This window comes from Delphinapterus leucas, chromosome 17, assembly GCF_059928025.1.
Source record: "Delphinapterus leucas isolate spDelLeu-1000000601 "Yukka" chromosome 17, BTC_Dleu_Yukka2, whole genome shotgun sequence".
Classification (NCBI taxonomy): domain Eukaryota; kingdom Metazoa; phylum Chordata; class Mammalia; order Artiodactyla; family Monodontidae; genus Delphinapterus; species Delphinapterus leucas.
The window spans coordinates 18,825,688-18,847,292 of NC_143145.1; the positions used below are offsets into that span (position 1 = coordinate 18,825,688).

The 21,605-nt window shown below is 41.3% G+C and overlaps 1 protein-coding gene across 5 annotated transcripts in view; it reads right to left on the bottom strand.

The window, feature by feature from the left end:
• DEPTOR (DEP domain containing MTOR interacting protein) overlaps positions 1-21,605 on the bottom strand; it is a 186,908-nt gene that overhangs the window by 67,173 nt on the left and 98,130 nt on the right. For 4 of the 5 annotated variants that reach the window (XM_089898779.1, XM_089898776.1, XM_089898778.1 and 1 more), the window contains exons 7-8: positions 20,981-21,051; positions 18,842-18,946 (exon numbers count right to left, since the gene is read on the bottom strand). In XM_089898779.1, coding sequence (XP_089754905.1) covers positions 18,842-18,946; positions 20,981-21,051 — 176 coding nt within the window. Of the gene's footprint in view, positions 1-303; positions 15,617-18,841; positions 18,947-20,980; positions 21,052-21,605 lie in introns of those variants that run through there. The other variant, XM_089898777.1, reaches the window with a different exon arrangement.

The following is a 21,605-nucleotide window of genomic DNA, read 5'->3' on the forward strand; positions in this document are numbered from 1 at the left end:
TCACTGAAATGAATATGATGGTAGGGGTGGGGTAGAGAAGGGATGGAAATAATATAAACTGGGTGTCCCCTGGGCCAGGCATTAAAGCTGATATATTACACACATACAATTTCACAGCACGGTCAGGAGTGCTCAGACCCTAGTTCTGCTTATCTGCCTTAACCCTGAATAAGTCATTTCACTTCTGTGGGCTTTACCTTTTTTACCTGTAAAATGAGATTAGACTGGGAGATTTTTATCCTGGGGTCCAAAGGTAAGTTTTAGATGATCCACAAACAGCATTAAACTGTGTGCAAATGTGGTTCTCTCTCTCTCTCTCTCTCTCTCTCACACACACACACACACACACACACACACACACACCCTTTTTTCCTAGGAAGAGTGCCCATAGCTGTCACTGGATTCTCAAAGAGGCACATGACCCCTAAATAATGGGGTCATAATTATGACCTAAATAATGTTAAGAACCAGCGGAATCTTTTTAACTCTAAGTTTCTGATTACTGATAGTGGAAATAACACTACTATTGGTGTTGGAAATTCAACAGATATTTTTATATGGGTGAATTTCAAACACATTTATAAATCTACCCAATGAAAAATCCTGGATAACAGCCAAGAATAAAATCTAGCCAAGAACCATTAAACATTGTCAATGGCTTCTTTCACCTCCCAGAAGTCAAACTAGTTTGAAAGTGATATCAAAAGACGGGCAAAATCTATATTGGCCTAGAGAGGCCCTGTGGGGATCAGAGCATCCTAGGTCCCTGGCAATCTGGAGGTCTTCTGTAGATGCTGCACTCTGGTTGCACAGTAGGACTGGTGGAAAGAGTATGTATGTGCATGGGGGCTGAAGGATAAATGAAGCAGAAAATGAAGTCTTAGGGCAAAGGGGGACAAGTCTAAAGATAGGACTAAGCCAGAATGAGAACTTGAACCAGTGTCAGACAAAACACAGAATGAAGAAAAACCCTGAGTGGAACAAGGTATCTGACAATGCTTAGTACGGATGTTGCTTGAGGCTCTCTATGATCACATCGTCAGGATCTACGCTTGGTATCCCGAGACACTAAGATTCATGCTTTCAGGCTTCCGACCAACAGAAAATATTCATTCAGGAGCCCAGCTTAAATGCTGAGTATCATATTACAGCTAATGATACACAGATTCGGGCTGCTCAAATCCTGGGATACAGAAAGCTCAGAGATAACGACATACTCTTTCTAGTTTTCAAAGCTCAATCCTTTACTTTTAAACATTTTATTGATTTGAATTTCTTAACTCACAAGAATGCCACCTATCAGTGTCATGTTCTTGGAGGACATAGCTATACAAGGGCCAATACAGAGCAGACCCAAATGCAATATTATCCTTCTGTCCACAGGATCATCTAAATCCCTATGATATATTCAGGGCATTTTTGGCTTATATCTTCTCTTGATATAATCAGTTCCACACATTTACAATAATGGTTCCAAAGCACAGAATCTAGAGCCAGGCATATCTGAATTCATATACGTCTTAACCTTAGGCAAACTTCTTAACACTTCTGCACCTCATTTTTTTCCATCTGTAAAATGGAGACAACACCTATGTCCAGAATTGTTATTATCAATGATCAGAGATAATGCACCTAGCACAGTGCCCAGCATGTAATATCGCTCAACAAATGTTGCTTTAATTGGTCTTAGAACTGTTTTCACTAGTTCTCCATTAAATCTACTGAAAGGATCGGACATGTGCCCCAAAATGTTACATGGAAAAACTACCTTTTTATACAACTATATTCAATGCCATCTGCCTCCTTATCTTAAATAATATATTGTCTGGACGTCCATGGACATATGCTCAAATTCTTTTAAAAAACAAAAATGGGTACCAACTTTGTACAAGGCAAGATGCTAGCGATTTTCACATGAACTATATGCTTGCTGTTGGTCTGCAGTATATTTTATATTTGTCTGTCTCTCTCAGAATATAATGATAGAGCTTTGGGGATCAACTTCCAATTATTTAAGACGAATAAATGGAATCAATTAATTGAGAGTTTTAAAAATAGTGAGCACCTATTGTCATGTGGTGTGGTAGGTGCTAGAATGAAATTCCACCGGCTATCTGCTACTCTAACAAGCCATTTTACTCTAGTAAAGCAGAGATAGTGCCTAGACTTGAGTCTCCACTGTCTCTACTCACCAAAGTCAATTTATTGACTCAACAAACATTCATTGAGCACGTAGTTAAAAAAGAAAAAGATTTAGAGGGACTTCGCTGGCGGTGCAGTGGTTAAGACTCTGGGCTCCCAGTGCAGGGGGCCTGGTCAGGGAACTAGATCCCATATGCATGCCACAACTAAGAGTTCACATGCCACAACTAAGGAGCCAGCAAGCCGCAACTAAGGAGCACATGTGCCGTAACTAAAGAGCAGGCAAGCTGCAACTAAGGAGCCCGCCTACCACAACTAAGACCTGGCACAACCAAATAAATAAATATTTTTTTAAAAAAGGAAAAAGGATTAGATACTATCCCTGCCCTCACAGAGCCTATGTCTTAGAGAGGTTCAAAGAAAATAAATACATATCTATGAAGAAAATAGACATGAAGGTATAAAGGAGAGAAGTGAGTGGCTCTGGTAGACACTGTTAGTTTGATTCGACTCACCTCATCCCATCCACTCTTTCTCTCGCCCTATGAAAGTTGGAAAATAAAATATTCAAATTCCCAGCCCCTTTGAAGTGACCGCACAACACAATTCCAGCCAATGAAATGTGGTCAGAAATGCTATGAAGGCTTCCCATCCTAACTAAAAAGGAGATGTGTAAGGTGCAAATGCCTCCTGGAGAGAAAGCAATCACTGGTTTGAGGAACTAAAAGGTGGTAACGGAGGCGAGCAAAGAGGAAGGAGGCAAGGAGAGAAGATTTGAAAGACAGGTAGAGGTCAGATCACGTGGGGCTGTGAGTCCAAGGTAACGCTTTTAGATTTTACCCTAATTGCAAAGTGAAACCGACTAAGGCTCTCAAGCAGGGGAATGGCAGACCTGATTGTTTTCAGTTGCTATAGGTGGGGAATGGATTATAAAGCTACGAGGGAAGGGATATGGGAACATATGTATAACTGATTCACTTTGTTATAAAGCAGAAAGTAACACACCACTGTAAACCAATTATACTCCAATAAAGATGTAAAAAAAAAAAAGAGTAGATGTAAGGAGCCCAGTTAGAGCCACAGTAGTCCTGGTGAGAGAGGACAGTGGTTTGGATTTGGGAAAATAAAGAAAAACAGGTGCATTTGGGATACGTTTTGGAAGCATCTTGAATTGGAGGGAAAAGAAAAAAGCAAGCAGGACTTCTAGGTCTCTGGCCCCAGCAACTGGGTGGATGGTAATGATATTTACTGAGACAGAAGAGACTGGAGGAGCAACAGGAATGTGCAAAACAAAGCATTAAATCAACTCAACATCCATAATTCCCGTTCCAGTGACCTGACCTCTGCCAAACTAATGTTTTCTCATCTCGCTCTCCATCATTTCACTTTCTCTCATAGGCTCTCCTCTGAGAATTGTAAGTGGTAACTGTAATACCAACAATATTTGATTTTATCTGGCAGAAAAAGAAATGATGGGTGAAATTAAGAGACTCTGAAGCTAAAGGCAAAATGGCAGACTCAGCATATGACTCTGTAACAGTCTTCAGCGTGGAGTTCTCAAAATGAATGAAATACGCAAACTTACAAAAATGTGTATCTGAGACCCCAAGTCTTGCACCCAGTAATGTTCCTGTCAAACACACATATTACTGTTTATAATTAACTACTTGAGTGAATAATTAATATCCGCTTCATCACTCGGCCTGAAGCTCCACAAGGGCAGGACCCTCACTTGCTTTGCCCACCAGCAGACCCCACAGGGCACCATATGCAGTAGGCACTCAATAAGTATTAGTTGAAGGATGTTGGTACAGCTCTTTCTGGTCAATGACAGAAACTCTTAGTTGTCCTCCAAGATCCATTGTCCCCACTCTCTTTACTAACAGAACCTCCTTTTTTTTTTCCTGGACACGGTCGTTATATTAGTTTCCTAGGGCTACCATGACAAATACCAAAAACAGGGTGGATTAAAACAACAGAAATCCATTGTCTCATAGTTCTGGAGGCTAGGAGTATGAAATTAAGGTATCAGCGGGCCATGCTCTTTCTGATGGCTCTAGGGGAGAATCCTTCCCTGTACCTTCCAGCGTCTGATGTTGGCTGGCAATCCTCGGCATTCCTTGGCTTGTAGATGCATCTCTCCAGTCACATGGCCATCTTCTCCATGTATGCCTTCACATTATCTTTATTCTGTGTGGATCTGTCTCTATGTCCAAATATACCCTTTTTATAAGTGCACCAGTCGTATTGGATTAAGTCCTAATGACCTCATCTTAACTTGATTACCCCTGTTAAGACCCTATTTCCAAATAAGGTCACATTCTCAGGTACTGGGGGTTAGGACTTCAATATATCTTTTTGGGACCAGTATACAACTGAACCCATAATAGTCACCCAGAATAAACTCAACGTTTCCAAGATTCCCTTGCAGCTAAGTGTGGCCATGTGTGGTTATGTTCTAGTCAATGGAATATAAACAGAAGTAGTGTGTGCAACTTTCAGGAAGTAAACCTAATGGCTAGAGTTACAGCAGCCATCCTAGACCATGAAGTGGCCTTGTGAATGGAAGCCGAGCAAAGTGAAAACACACAAAGTGGGAAATCAGAGACCTCAGAGACATATCTCAGCCTTGAACTGACTTTTTTCCAGCTTTTACATGGCAAAGAAATACTAGAGTAGGGACTTCCCTGGTGGCACAGTGGTTAAGAATCTGCCTGCCAATGCAGGAGACATGGGTTCGAGCCCTGGTCCGGGAAGATCCCACATGCCACAGAGCAACTAAGCCCATGTGCCACAACTACTGAGCCCGTGCCCCTAGAGCCCATGCTCTGCAACAAGAGAAGCCACCACAATAAGTCCGTGCACTGCATGGAAGAGTAGCCACCACTCGCTGCAACTGGAGAAAGCCCATGCACAGCAACGAAGACCCAATGCAGCCAAAAATAAAGAAATAAATAAATTAAAAAAAAAAAAAAAGAAATAGTAGTCTTAACCATTGTTCATGAAGATTTCACTTCGTTCATAAAGGAAGCTAATTGTAACTGATATATAGCCTTAAACTGTGGAATCTTCTGTAAGTCACATACAAGTGGAGACAGTAAAGACACTACTGTATTTATCTTTACTTCCCATGATACTTGGATTGTTTATGGATAAATCCAGGAGTACGGCTTTGGAAAGAGATGTCCTGCCTGGGTTGGGACAGCTTTGAATTTCTTCCAGATACAGTCTTGGGGAGGTCCCTGACTTTACACCTGGAGACAGTCCTGGGGTAACTGGTTTTGTGGAGTCCTTCAGAGGGTTGACAGGATTTGGCCTCTCACTATTTAGTTGTGACCCAGAAAAATAAAGTTACCACCTAATCTATTAAGACTCGAGGGGTCCCAGGGCTGTCCATTTCTCAGTACTTGCCCTTCTTCCTGCCTCCAGGGATGCAGCACAAAGAAAGCCAGTATTAGATCCCACAGCAGATCTACTTAGGAACAGCTCAGGATTATACCAAGATATTTCTAACACTTCCCGTGTCTTTGCTTTGTAAAAGGTTCCTTTTTCTACAGTTCTGATTAAAGGTGTTTAGTTTCACCTCAGTGTTAAAAAGCTTAGCAAGACGCGAAAACAAACCCACTGATATGTGTATAGCAGTCAGTAGGGCTGAAATTTGATGTAATGCCAATAATCACTTATTTTCAGATGCACCCTTTAACAGCTCTGAAATCGGGTCACATCTTATGATCAATGCACCTTATATTTGATGAAATACGTTAGCTGATGCTCACTAAATGGTACTATGTGACGGGCCAGGGGCTTGATACTTCATACACATTTCCTTATCTATCCTCACAGTCATGCCATGAAGCAATTAACACTGCCATTTTAAGATGAGAAACAGAGATTTAGCATTTCTAAGAAAGTGATAGAATTGTAATGGCATGCTGCAATATGGCAGAAACATATGATTACATAGATTCTGCTTCCCATGATATCCCATTTTGGCTACTGTTTTGTTACTCTGCGTTATGTGTTTGTAAACATAAATTTATTTAAGCGAGAGTCAGCCAGAAGACCAACACAAAGATTCTAACAAGCAATATAATACATGACACCTACAAATGCTTACTGCTTATTATGAGCCAGATACTGTGCTAGGACACATTTCATTTAATTGTAACTATTATAAGTGCCATTGTAAAGGTGAAGAATTTAAGGGGGAAGGGCAAATAGGGGTAGGGGATTAAGAGGTACAAACTATTATGTATAAAATACATAAGCTACAAGAATCTATTGTACAACATAGGGAATATAGCCAATTTTATAATAACTATAAATGGAGAATAACCCTTAAAAATTGTTAATCACTATGCTGTACACCTGAAACTTAAATAATATTGTCCATCAACGATACATCAGTTTAAAAAAAGAAGCTGAGGGCTTCCCTGGTGGCGCAGTGGTTGAGAGTCCGCCTGCCGATGCAGGGGACACAGGTTCGTGCCCCAGTCCGGGAAGATCCCACATGCCGCGGAGCGGCTGGGCCCGTGAGCCATGGCCGCTGAGCCTGCGCGTCCGGAGCCTGTGCTCCGCAATGGGAGAGGCCGCAACAGTGAGAGGCCTGCATACTGAAAAAAAAAGAAGGTGAAGCATTTGAGGCCTAGAGTTTAAGTAGTTATCCTGGGTCCTATGGAAGTGGTGAAGTTGGGCCTCAAACATCTGGTGTCTGACACCCAAGCCTGGGCTCTTTGTGACATGACCTGGTGCCAAACACAAACGAGAAACTTAAGCCCTCGGTGAATGTGGGATGGGCCACAAGTAAAGGGAATGTGATGGGTCAGACGAAAGGAAGAAAAATGGCCAGGAGAAGTCAGACATGACTTCTGGGAATTTTCTGGGAGATTTTATTGAAATTAATTTTTATTGGAGTACGGCTGCTTTACAATGTTGCGTTAGTTTCTCGCTGCACAGGAAGGTGAATCAGTCATACGTATACATACATCCACTCTTTCTTTGATTTCCTTCCCATTTAGGTCACCACAGAGCATTGAGTAGAGTTCCCTGTGCTATACAGTAGGTTCTCATTAGTTATCTATTTTATACATAGTGGTGTATATATGTCAGTTTCTGGGAGGTTTCTGAAAGTGCTAGTGGATGAAATCCGTCAGAAAGGACCTTGCAGCCTCAGTAAGCAGCAGAGTGTGGCTTTCTAGATGAGCTTAGGAGCAGAAACATGGGGGAAGTGCGAGGACTGGGCAGAATTCTCAGGTCACGAGGCAAATGGCAACTTAAAGTGGAAAGGCTGGCGCTCAGGGAATTTGAGAAGGATTTCCAGGATTGAAGAAATGCTCAGACTTATTCCACAAGCTAGGAACACCTCTTCGAGATGTATTCCTTGCAGTCACGCTGCGGGGAATGAAGGGCAACCCGCCTCCCTCACCAGCCCTGTAAGGAGGACTCCACATATGTCCTCATTTACCAGATGAGAAAAAAGCCCAGAGAAAAGAAATACTGTGCCAAACATCACAGAGCCATGAGGAGGGGAGCCAGGATTCTGTCTGACTCTAAGTCTAAACTAATTTCTGGTGACAGAACTCATAACAGTGTTTGCCTCTGGTGGGAGGGGACTGGCTGGAAAGAGGCAGGAGGGAACTTTCTGGAATACGGGAAATGTTCTATGTGCGGATTGGCAGTTACACAGGTGCATACATTTGACAAAACCTATCAAACTATATACTTAAAAGCTGTGTTGGGAATTCCCTGGTGGTCCAGTGGTGAGGGCGCAGGTTTGATCCCTGGTCAGGGAAATAGGATCCCGCAAGCTGCGCGGTGCAGCCAAAATAAATAAATGAACGAATAAATAAATTTTAAAAAGCTGTGTATTCTGTCATACGAAAATTATGATTCAATTCAAAACACAATTTTATAAATCTCTTAAGCTTTCCTCCCCTAACTTGTGCATTTTCATTGGGGGTGACCTAGCTAGTTTTTTTCCTACCTCTTAGCAGATGAAAAAACAATCTTCCTCTTTTTATGTATAAAACATATACATACATATATGCACATACATATAGTCCATAAACAGGTATATAGTTATCTGTGGTATCCACATTTCATGGGGGAGAGATGAGTAAGGGAAAAAAAAATGTCTTGAAAAGGCTCCTTAAGGGAAAGATAATAAAAAATAGGTTGAGAAACACTGCTCAAACTCACTGCTACCCCTCCTTCCAAAATTTTCTTTACACTGCAGTCAAGTCTTAGCTGTCATTCTTTTCTTCCAAGGAACTATGTTCCATTCTGGGTTTCTTCTATATGGAATAAACCCTGTGTGTGTGTGTGTGTGTGTGTGTGTGTGTGAGAATTATGTGATGAATGTCTCTCTCCCTCTTTAGACCTTAAATCCCATGAAGGCCTAACATGATGTCTGGCTCATGGTAGGTGGTCAAGAAATACTAAGTGAACAAAGAACTGTGCAGAGTTGCCCTGTCTTCTCCAGGGCTGCCAGCGCTTGACATGAGGGATGGTTCTCCGCCAAGGAAGGGCATGGAGCAGAAAAGAGGTCTGAGCTAAGGCCCTGAGAAGTGGCCTCTGGTGCTGGCAGGGCCCCCCACAGAGAGACTGATCATCTCTCTCCGCCCACCATGCCCAATGATGAGCAAAGGAACACTGACCCTTCCGCTTCCTGTTGACTGAGAAACTGACAACTCCGCTAGGATAAGACGTAGCACAGTGCATCAGACAACACTTTTTTTTTTTTTTGCGGTACTCGGGCCTCTCACTGTTGTGGCCTCTCCCGTTGGGGAGCACAGGCTCTGCACGCGCAGGCTCATCGGCCATGGCTCACGGGCCCAGCCGCTCTGCGGCATGTGGGATCTTCCCGGACCGGGGCACGAACCCGTGTCCCCTGCATCGGCAGGCGGACTCTCAACCACCGCGCCACCAGGGAAGCCCCCCAGACAACCCTTTTTATCCGCACATATGACTTTTCTGAACTCAACTGGAAAGGAACTACTTTTAAAATATCACAGTATGCAATTTTTTTCATATGTGTTGATTATCATCCCACCGTTTGCTACTTCAGTGCCCAAACTGTCCTGGCTAAATTAATTAGGGACGTGGGATGGTTTGCCCAACCTGGCCTCTTTTGGTTCAGGGGAAAATTCCATGGAATATACAGGTTTGTGGACATGGGGAGGAAAGATCAAAAAGCAGGATTTTGACATTTTTCTTCTAAAAGAGAAACAGGGATTTTTGAAAGGAGAAAAAAAGAACACAATGGCCACTAATTCCTTACTCTGACTCAGATGGTTTTGTCTCCATATAAACATACAAAGAAACAAACAAACAGGGCAAAAAGGCCTCACACGTCCACATCCATCAATTCATCACAGCAGGAAACAAGAAAAGAAGCCAGGAGTCTTGAAATCCCTCTGAGAGTTGGCATAGGGTTGCGTGAACTTGAATACCGTTTCTCACAGGATTTAATTATTCCCACCAGAAAAAAATAAACTTTCCAGAAAACAGCAAGGATATCTTTTGTTTCTTATTTGTAAATATGGCTCAAATTCCTTCAAAGTCTGAAGGCTGAATGGTTTGCTCTGGTAAGTGTTTGATTAAACTAACAGAAGTGGAATTTTTGTTACATCTTTCACTTGGATGACCCTGCAAGATCTAGCCCTGACCTAGGTGAGGGGCTGGTGCTAAGAATAAACATCATTTATTTGATCTTCTTCAAGCCAAGGCAGGTGAACGTGTGACCACCGCAACAATTCATCTTGAATTGAATACAAATTCTCCACTCAAGAGACATGAAAAGTCATGCATCCATGAGCAGTTCACAAAGGGTTTAAGGTTTTATTGGACTATATCATCTATTGGGCTCTGCCTCATGGGTTTGTATTTTTTGAAGTAATGCAATAGGAAGCATTATGAGGACTTTGGGGTGGAGAGACCAGGTTCTAACCAAGCTCTAACATTTACAAGCTGGGTGACCTTGGGAAAAGGATTAACTGGGTCTCAGTTTCCTCATTTGCAAGGTAGGGAGAACGTGACCCACCCCCACTTCAAAAGGTATAAGAACAATAAAAGAGATAATGTGTGTGAAATGCATGGGAACACAATGCAGGTGTTCAATGAGTGAATTCCTTAGCCTTTCTATAGAAGCACCGATTCACTGGGTCATTCAACAAATTTGCTTCCAGTGCTTACTAAATGCCGGGAATTGTGCTGAGTACTGGGAATATAGTAGTTAAGACAGACAAGGTCTGTACATTTACGGAGCTACTGGAGACAGATAAATAATAAATGTTAAGTACTATTATCTGATTCTGATAAATGTTATGTCTTGAAAAAATAAGACAGGGTAATATGATAAAGAGTAACTGGAGGAAGACAGGGTATTTAAGAAAGTCTTCCCTGAAAAATTGACATTGAATCTGAGACTTGAATGACAACAATGGAACCAGTCATTCAGCCTGAGGCCAATGGGGTTGCAAGAAAAACAGGGTTAGAGATAATGTTCTAATCAAAAGGGCCCAGATCGAGTACTTTGAGGGCCATAGAAGGCATCTGGAATTTATTTTCATTGTCATGGGAAGCCAATAAGGTTTTAACAATCAGAGTCAAGTAATTAGATTTACTTGAGGGGCAGACCTAGGCACACTCATGATGTATCTGTGAAATGTAAAAATTCTGCCCTGACTAGAGTGAAAGATAGCTACTAGAGGATCAGGGAAAACGAAGTTATGATAGAGAATGTGACCCAGAAATGGGTTTAGACTTGATGTGATAAAATCAGAAAAGAGGATGTCATTAAAGGTTGCGACATGAAGCCAAGTTTAAGTGATATTCACTAGACTGTAGCCAGTAGACTATTCTGGGGAAGGAACTTTATTCCTTTTCAAAGTAGACGAAAAGAGGTAAGAAATAGAAGTATTCCTCCTGGAAATACTTCTTCCTTCAGGATTTTAGTATTTAGCTGCTGATATGAAGTGGACTCATGTACAGAAAGGGGCTAGCATGGTACAAGGTCAGGCATACAGAAGACACTCAATAAATTATTGTTTTTTTCTCTTCTTTCCTCCTTTCCCCATTGTGTTGAAATGAACCAGAAGTTACTGGTATGGAATTGCTAAAGGATAAGTGAAGGGTGGCCAAAGGGAAAATGTACAGAACAACCTCTTTCAGATGAAAATGCATTGCATGGGTTGACTCAACTTTGATGGGTCCTGTATTTCATGTTCCATTCTAGAGTTGCAATGCCAAGGAAAGGTCTTCTAAGCCAGAGGTTTACAGATTTCATTTTTTAGGTAAAAGAACCTTCAAAATAAAAATAACTCCAAATTAAGAAATGGTGGATCAAGTGAGAATTCTAATGATACTACTGCTGTTGTTCCCTAGGCCGTAAGGGGGTGGAGAGGAATATGAAATAATATAGAAACTTACCAGCAAAGGTGTAATTAATTGTTCTCTTTTTTATGTTCATCTCGATTGAGACAAAAGTGAAAAGTAAGATTATAGTTTGGGGCCTCTGGTAACATCTGTTCCCTTTTTGGTCTCTGGGGACAAATACGCTATCACTGCATGAGGAGGAGAAGGTAATTGGAAGGGAAGAAGGGAAATGGACTAGAGTAAAAATAAAATTTTCAAACCAGCTGGAGATGATGCAAAAGTCTTTTGACCAAAACACTTAAAACTCAATTCCGTTTACAACCGAAGTCAAGGTGGAACCTTCCCTGGCCTACATCTCAGCAATCCTCTCCTGCAACTTAGCTGCCTGACCCACCCCCAGCCGCCTGGGTCAGCTACGAGGAGGTTGTGAGTACGAAGAGTTCTGGGAATTGGGGCTAGATCACAGACTTCTCCATCCCATCCAGAAAAGGAGTTAGGTGGATCTTATCACTCTCCCTAAGGACACATTTTCTCTGGAGTTCTTCCAGAACTTCTAGAGAAGGAAATTTTAATACAGGTGTGACAGTCTCCCCTCATCATGGGGGAAGGGTTCCCTTTAAACCAGGCAAAGAGCTCTTCTCTGGGTCTGGAAAGGTCGAGAAGTGTTAGGAGGGGAATATGAAACTCAATCTCTTCACTCTGGGGCCTGACCTGTCCACACACTGGTGGCCCACTTATTAAAAATTTCCAAACCTCATTAAACGGTAAAATAAAAGCGAGAAATGGGACAAGCCTCTTAGACAGCCTCATCCACCAGAGGCAGACAGCAGAAGCAGAAGAACTACAATTCTGCAGCCTGTGGAAGGAAAACCACATTCACAGAAAGATAGACAAGATGAAAAGGCAGAGGACTATGTACCAGATGAAGGAACAAGATAAACCCCCAGAAAAACAACTAAAAGAAGTGGAGATAGACAACCTTCCAGAAAAAGAATTCAGAATAATGATAGTGAAGATGATCAAGGACCTTGTTAAAAGAATGGAGGCAAAGATCAAGAAGATGCAAGAAATGCTTAACAAAGACCTAGAAGAATTAAAGGATAAACAAACAGAGATGAACAATATAATAACTGAAATGAAAAATACACTAGAAGGAACCAATAGCAGAATAACTGAGGCAGAAGAACGGATAAGTGACCTGGGAGACAGAATGGTGGAATTCACTGCCGTGGAACAGAATAAAGAAAAAAGAATGAAAAGAAATGAAGACAGCCCAAGAGACCTCTGGGACAACATTAAAGGCACCAACATTCACATTATAGGGGTCCCAGAAGGAGAAGAGAGAGAAAGGACCCGAGAAAATATGTGAAGAGATTAGAGTCGAAAACTTCCCTAACGTGGGAAAAGAAATAGCCACCCAAGTCCAGGAAGCACAGAGAATCCCAGGCAGGATAAACATGCCAAGACACATAGCAATCAATTTGACAAAAATTAAAGACAAAGAAAAATTATTGAAAGCAACAAGGGAAAAATGACAAATAACATACAAGGGAACTCCCATAAGGTTAACAGCTGATTTCTCAGCAGGAACTCTACAAGCCAGAAGGGAGTGGCACGATGTATTTAAAGGGATGAAAGGGAAAAGCCTACAACCAAGATTACTCTACCCAGCAAGGATCTCAATCAGATGCGATGGAAAAATCAAAAGCTTTACAGACAAGCAAAAGCTAAGAGAATTCAGCACCACCAAACCAGCTCTACAACAAATGCTAAAGGAACTTCTCTAAGTGGGAAACACAAGAGAAGAAAAGGACCTAAAAATACAAACACATTAACAATTAAGAAAATGGTAATAGGAACATACATATCAATAATTACCCTAAACGTGAATGTATTAGATGCCCCAACCAAAAGACACAGGTTAGCTGAATGGATACAAAAAGAAGACCAAATATATGCTGTCTACAAGAGACCCACTTCAGACCTTGGGACACATACAGACTGAAAGTGAGGGGATGGAAAAAGATATTCCATGCAAATGGAAATCAAAAGAAAGCTGCAGTAACAATACTCATATCAGATAAACTAGACTTTAAAATAAAGAATGTTACAAGAGACAAGGAAGGACACTACATAATGATCAAGGGATCAATCCAAGAAGAAGATATAAGAATTATAAATATATATGCACCCAACATAGGAGCACCTCAATACATAAGGTAACTGCTAACAGCTATAAAAGAGGAAATTGACAGTAACACAGTAAGACTGAGGGACTTTAACACCTCACTTACACCAATGGACAGATCATCCAGACAGAAAATTGATAAGGAAACACAAGCCTTAAATGACACAATAGACCAGATAGATTAAATTGACATTTATAGGACATTCCATCCAAAAACAGCAGATTAAACTTTCTTCTCAAGTGCACATGGGACATTCTCCAGGATAGATCACATCTTGGGTCACAAATCAAGCCTCGGTAAATTTAAGAAAATTGAAATCATATCAAGCATCTTTTCTGACCACAGTGCTATGAGATTAGAAATCAATTACAGGGAAAAAAATGTAAAAAACACAAACACATGGAGGCTAAAGAATACGTTACTAAATAACCAAGAGATTGCTGAAGAAATCAAAAAATACCTAGAGACAAATGACAACAAAAACACAATGATCCAAAACCTAAGGGATGCAGCAAAAGCAGTTCTAAGAGGGAAGTTTATAGCTATACAAGCCTACCTCAAGAAACAAGAAAAATCTCAAATAAACAATCTAACCTTACACCTAAAGGAACTAGAAAAAGAAGAACAAAGAAAACCCAAAGTTAGTAGAAGAAAAGAAATCATAAAGATCAGAGCAGAAATAAATGAGATAGCAACAAAGAAAACAATAGCAAAGATCAATAAAACTAAAAGCTGGTTCTTTGAGACAAAAAATAAAATTGATAAACCTTTAGCCAGACTCATCAAGAAAAAGAGGGAAAGGACTCAAATCAATAAAGTCAGAAATGAAAAAGGAGAAGTTACAATGGACCACAGAAATACAAAACATCATAAGGGACTACTACAAGCAACCTTAAGCCAATAAAATGGACAACCTAGGAGAAATGGACAAATTCTTAGAAAGGTATAAACTTCCAAGGCTGAACCAGGAAGAAATAGAAAATATGAACAGACCAATCACAAGTAATGAAATTGAAACTGTGATTAAAAATCTTCCAACAAAGTCTGGACTTTTGTTTAAATGCTGAATAAATGCTGAAGAGGGTGTGGAGAAAAGGGAACCCTCTTGCACTGTTGGTGGGAATGTGAATTGATACAGCCACTATGGAGAACAGTATGGAGGTTCCTTAAAAAACTAAAAATAGAATTACCACATGACCCAGTAATCCCACTACTGGGCATATACCCAGAGAAAACCATAATTCAAAAAGACACATGCACCCCAATGTTCATTACAGCACTATTTATAATAGCCAGGTCATGGAAGCAACCTAAATGCCCATCGACAGATGAATGGATAAAGAAGGTGTGGTACATATATACAATGGAATATTACTCAGCCACAAAAAGGAATGAAACTGGGTCATTTGTAGAGATGTGGATGGATCTAGGGACTGTCATACAGAGTGAAGTAAGTCAGAAAGAGAAAAACAAATATAGTATATTAACACATATATGTGGAACCTAGAAAAACGGTACAGATGAACCTGTTTGCAGGGCAGATATAGAGACACAGATGTAGAGAACAAACATACGGACACCAAGGGGGGAAAGCGGCGGGGGGGCGGGGGGGGGCTGTTGGTGGTGGAATGAATTGGGAGACTGGGATTGACATATATACACTAATATGTATAAAATGGATAACTAATAAGAACCTGCTATATAAAAAAGTAAATAAAATAGGGGCTTCCCTGGTGGCGCAGTGGTTGAAAGTCCGCCTGCCAATGCAGGGGACGTGGGTTCATGCCCCAGTCTGGGAAGATCCCACATGCTGCAGAGAGGCTGGGCCCGTGAGCCATGGCTGCTGAGCTTGCGTGTCCAGAGCCTGTGCTCTGCAGCGGGAGAGGCCACAGCAGTGAGGGGCCCGCGTACTGCAGAAAGAAAAAAATATATATAAATTAATTAATTAAAAATTAGAATTCAAAAAATTTTTTAAAAGCGAGAAATGGTAAACATACAGAAACTAGTTACAAAACGATTTCTGTTTTGGCAAGGAAAGCAGTGAAATTAAGCAGCCACAGTAAAAGTAGAAAAATTCCGCTGGATGGAAAGGTCACAAAGGCCCAGATGTAAAGCTTTGTCTACATTGGAAAGTAGGAGAAAACGAGGGCTGAGACCTGAGACGTGAGCCTGGTCTTCTGTGTAGACACTGCCATGGAAGGCAAAGTGGGACACTTTTCACTGTCCTAGGTCAGCTCTTGCCAGTCAGAGGTGCTGAAAGGAGGCTTCTGACCAGATGGGCAATTTCTACGACCCAGACCAAGCAGGTTGGTCACTGCCCAGGTCACCAGATCCTTCCCCAGGACAGGCTCTTGTACGGTCACCCCTGCTGCGCACCCCCTTCCCCCCAGCTGAGCTGCACACAACCAGACACGCTGCCCTGAAGTTCAAGAGCAGCAGCGATGTGGCAGGTTGGTGTTAACAATCCTCCAGGATTGGGTTATACCAGCGGTCCCTGACTTTCTTGGCGCCAGGGACTGGTTTCGTGGAAGACAATTTTTCCCTGGACTGGGGCAGGGGTGTTAACACCAGCGATGGGGAGCGGCGGGGAGCGGCAGATGAAGCTTCGCGTACTCACCCGCCGCTCACCTTCTGCCGTGTGGCCCGGTTCCTAAGAGGCCACGGACCAGTACCGGTCTGCGGCCCGGGGGTTGGGGACCCCTGGGTTATACAAAGGGCTTTTTATATAAGTTATTCTGTAACAAATACATATGGTAAATATACGAAATAATTCATTCAGTGTTTTCTATAACAAAGTAATGGATTTAAATGAACATACACAAGTAGATTACATGGAAGAGCACGTTACTCCCTGTCATTTTCATTTAACCAATAGTACAATTCAAAAATATCTCAATACAGTCATTCTAATACAGAATTTCATCAAAAGCAGGTTTTTAGAACAGGGCTATATTTTAAGATTTCATTTCAGTGATAAATGTTGTGTTAGATAATTTAAACAGATTTTTTTCCCCCAGATGGATTTCCCAGCATTTTTAGTATGCTAATGTGCTTTTTGTAGATTTCCAAGAGGGGAATAAACTGTGCAGCAGTTGAAAACTGTTTTGATCACAGAACCTCAGGACAGGATATTTTGCTGGACCAGAGAGCTGTATAATACAGTTTTGGAAACGCTGTTCTACTGAATGCTGTACTGCCCTATAACATATGAAAACCATTGTACAACCCCCTGAAAAACTAAGAATATAAACCGTATGAAGTGTTAGCTTCTGAAATTGACAAAAGTGTATCAGGTTACCCATCCATCAGGGTATGTACATTCAGAAGTTAATTAAGAAATCAACTGACAATGTCTAGAACAATTATGCATGTTAATCAATAAAGATGGACTAGAATCAATGAAAGACACCTGGCTAAGCAAAACAACGTCTTTAGCTGCCATGTAAATCCACTGTTTTCCCCAAAGGAAGTATGCTTCAAGCCCCATGCGAGTGAGTGCACGCTCAGAACCAAAGCACGCTGCCAGAAATAATTTATACTGAGGTACTTTACTGTGGGAATAAAATATAAAACTCTTCCCACAGCCAAGAGTTCCATTAGAAAATGAAAAATTCGGCCTCAGCGCAGATACAAATGCTCCTGGCCAACTTTCCTGCTCTGGGTTTCTTTGGGGCTGTGCCCACTGCAATACTGAGGATGTAGGAAGGGCCTCTAATACAGATGGACTTAGCCAACGAGGCTTCTGTAACCTACCCAGAGCACAAGACACAGGAAGCCTGTGCCTCCCTGTGTGAAGGAGGTGTTCAAAGCAGGGGGCAGAGTCAATCCTGAATCCTACCAGCATCGGTTACCTGGACTGGCCATAATCTCTGCTCTGTGCTCCCTTGAGCTGGTCTCGGCTTCCCACCTCTCTTTTCTAGTAGGTAAACCATTGCCAGAAGGTAAGTGCTGGAAACCAGAGCTGTGGAGATCCAAACCATGCCATTGCTTCACTGGTTTACTGCTCTAGGAAAAGGACTGAGGGGAGAGGGTGAAAACATTGAAGAAATAAAAGGGGGAATAATCTGTGGCTTTCAAGTCTCCTGCATCCTCCCATGGTCCCAGATAATCAAGAGATAAATACCCTCTGTGAAATATTTTACAGATGACAGAACAAAACTGTGCTAGATAAAGGTGTTTTGAAGCAGAAAACCAGTGCTCTCAATATCCTCTTATACCATATTTCTTTACAAATAAAAACAATGTGTATATATATACTTATGTGTATGTATGTGTGTGTATATATATATATATATATACACATACATAGAAGTCTGGAAGAATATAAATCAAAATGTTAACAGTGATACACTTCAATGTATGTCAATTATACTTCAAAAGAGCTGCTTAAAAATGTAAAGAGTGGTTATCTCTAAGCTAGGAAAGATTATAGGCAGTTATCATTTTTTTTCTGCCTGTGTGTATTTTCCAAATTTTCTTGACTTTATATTCATTACTTTAATACTAAAAATGTATAAAAATTATTTTCAAAAATCTTACACAATTCACTCAGTTTCTTGATGTTTGTGTAGTTCTTTGTACTTTATCAAGTGTTTCGACATATTTAATCCATAAAACAGCAGAAAGAAATATGATTATCATTTCAGAGAGGAGGAAACAGGCTCTGAGATGTTACAGAACTTGTTCAAAGAGCTAGTAAGTAGTAAAAACCAATAAAAGAATCCAGATCTCCTCTTCCAAACTCCACGACTTTTGTTCTCTTTTTCTCACTATTTACTGTTTCTTGTGTCTTGGCTGCTTAAACGCCACAAGTATATACTTTGAACAAAAGCAGTAGAATTACTGTATAAGATTTAAGCAAAAAGAAACTTTTTTTCAAATTCAGTATTGGTTCAGGAGAGAAATGTAAAATACCGAGGGAGGTTTGGAAACCAAGAAGGCAATAGTCCAAGCGATAGAAAAACTTATCCTTTTAGTGGCTACCTCATACGCTCTTGGCTTCATTTCACCCCCATTCAGAAAGCGAAAAGGAAATGACAAAAATGGGACCAAAACACGCAGGGAGAGAAAGTACAGATGGCAGCAAACAACGAAATACAGCGTGAAGTATTCAGACACTGCTGTACTGGAGGTACCTTCATTCCTGCAGCGGCTGCTGGGCCACTGGGATCCACGGCCTGGATGTGGCATGGCTTACTGCCGCGCACCACAAAGCCCCAGCCTACTGCGTCACCAACAACCTAGAGAGGAAAACCACAATTAGCCACCAGCAGATGGTCCCTGGCAGTGTGCCCGCCCTTCCAAGACAGAGAAAAGCCAAGACGAAAGGCATGCCATGAGATATACCTCTTCTCCACTTCATCTCTACCCTGTCAGGGGAACGGGACTCTTCTATCACAAACACAGGCTTATATCTCTGTGCGGAAAACATGGTCAAGAAACACCTGTTTGGCAGAAAGGAGCTTCTTCTGTGAGGTCACTACTCAGTCAATAACTGGCAGATGGCCTCTTTCTTAGGCTGCTATGCAGTTGAATATCAGACTCAAATGGGAAGTCATATAAAAATATGGTTGAAATTTCCCTCCAGATCCAATTTCTCTTCCCCTGCATCCAAAGGATTCTTTCCTGATGATCTTGATACGTCACTGAACTTTTTTTTTTTATTTGAGTATATCTGCTTTACAATCATTGAAGTTTAAAGTAACCATTTAAATTACTAATGGGGGAAACCATGAAGAGTCTTGGCTCTCTTGAAACCCGATTTTCTGTACCAAGAAAAGACAGTGAAAAAGTACATAAAGTTCACTTTGGTCCAGTTCACTTCCAGTTGACCAGTTCACTCTGGTCCAAAAGTTGTTTGAAACTGGAGGGTGACTTTCCTTATAGAATCATAATTAGAATTGCCAGTTACATTCTCTGGGCAGCTCCCAGACATGTCTCTAATACATACCCCAACTGAAATAGAGACGACAGCCATTCACAGTCAATTACTAGCAATGCTGGCATTGATATTTAAAACCGAAAAGAAATACAGCTAAAAAATACAATCCAATGTCTCTTGAATGCTGGAGACTGAGGAAAAGTAGGGAAGCAACTGAAATTTTTGTGACCATTCTGAAAAAGACTTTTAGGGCAGGTTTTAGTGTCGATGAACTCTTACTAGTTTTTGCCTGTCTGAGAAGTTCTTTATTAGGTACTTCATTGGCTTTAGGGTTTGCTGCTCTTAGTTCATTATACCTAACTGCACTTTCAAATGTCCAGTTTACCTTTTCCCTGATACAGACATATTAACAGTGCTTTTTTCATATTGACTGGCTAGGACTGGACCCATCCTGTTTTAATTCCTTAATGCTCAGAACGTGAAGTAGTCCTCGACAAATGTTCCTAGCACAAATGAGCGTGGAAAGCTTTTTCCCCACCCTGGGGTATTAAAACAAAAATTAGAAGACTACAGGAAAGATGACAAGTATTTTAAAGAAGACGTCAATGTAGATGTGAGAAGACAAAGAGACAGAGTCAAGTCGACAGGAAGTGGGTGAGGTGATGTCAAGCAGAGAACGTGGATTCTGTTTGAAGAAGACCAGTGGGGGACTTCCCTAGTGGTCCAGCGGTTTAGACGCCGTACTTCCACTGCAGGAGGCATGGGTCCGATCCCCGGTCAGGGAAGTTCCACATGCCTCAGGGTGTGGCCAAAAAAAAAGAAAAGAAAAGAATACCAGTGGGACCCTAGGAGTAGAAGGAAGGCTGAAGGACCTCCAAGAAAGGGCAGGTGGTCAGGAGGTGCTCACAGTTATGCAGTGCGCCCAAATCAGGTGCTTATATAACTCAAGGCACGATAACATTGTCAAAAACGTCATTCCTTATGGTAGAACAATCTATGCCATAGTTTTCTCTCTCTATCGTAAGACTTCCCTCATGTCTTAAATAATTTTTAGAATTAACTATAATGCAGCAGGGATCATTAGCATTATTTGTTCTACCATCTGCCTTTGAATCTGTCATTATATTAGAATAAGTACATAATGGAAATCTTTTTTTGAAGGACACATCAAAAGGAATTTTAAATGCTGTATTAATAATGAATTATATCAAGTCCTAATGCATTTTAGTGCCTAAAGGTCAAGAAAGTCTACTATTATAATCATGCTCAAAACAAAAGGGAAATTCGGAGAAGCTTTTCAATTCCGTCCCTAAGCTACATATGGACACACTGCCATGTTGACACGGCCCAGACAAACGAGCAGCATGGGAGAAAAACCAAATGATGAGCCTACCGTGAATGTCTTCCTCGCATACGGAGCCCCGGGAGTCAGGAGTTCCTCAGAAGTGACGGGTCTTTTTAACACTGTAAGACAGACACAGTGTCAAGGTACAGACCCTTCTGAGCCCTCTGTTCTTTCATTCAGCAGATATTTTCTGAATGCCTCATGTGTGACATCAGTGACCAAAAGTGGCAAAGATCCCTGCCTCCCAGTTTATATTCTAGCTGCACAGAGGCAGAAAATATTAGCAAACATAAATAACCCTAAACCTAACTTACAGGGCTACAGAAAGCAGAGACGGGAGCAGGGGGAGGGGAAGCAAGAGTGCCAGGGGTGGGGTAAGGAGTGGCTTGACATTTTTCTATAAAGGAAAAGACCACATTTTCTAGTTCCTGAATTTCTTTCTCTTAGACCTTGATGTGCATTCAACATGTCAAAATTAAAAGAAATCCTTAAAGATGTTAAAAAAAAAAAAGAGAGAGAGAAATCCTGACTCTGGCCGTCTGATAACCGTTTCCACCCCATACAAACCCCTCCCCCATCATACCATACACACCCCATTCACCAAAGCCTCACGGATTTCCTTATTAATACCCCAGATTGCGGGTACGCACTGCCTTTTGCCTTGAATCGTAAC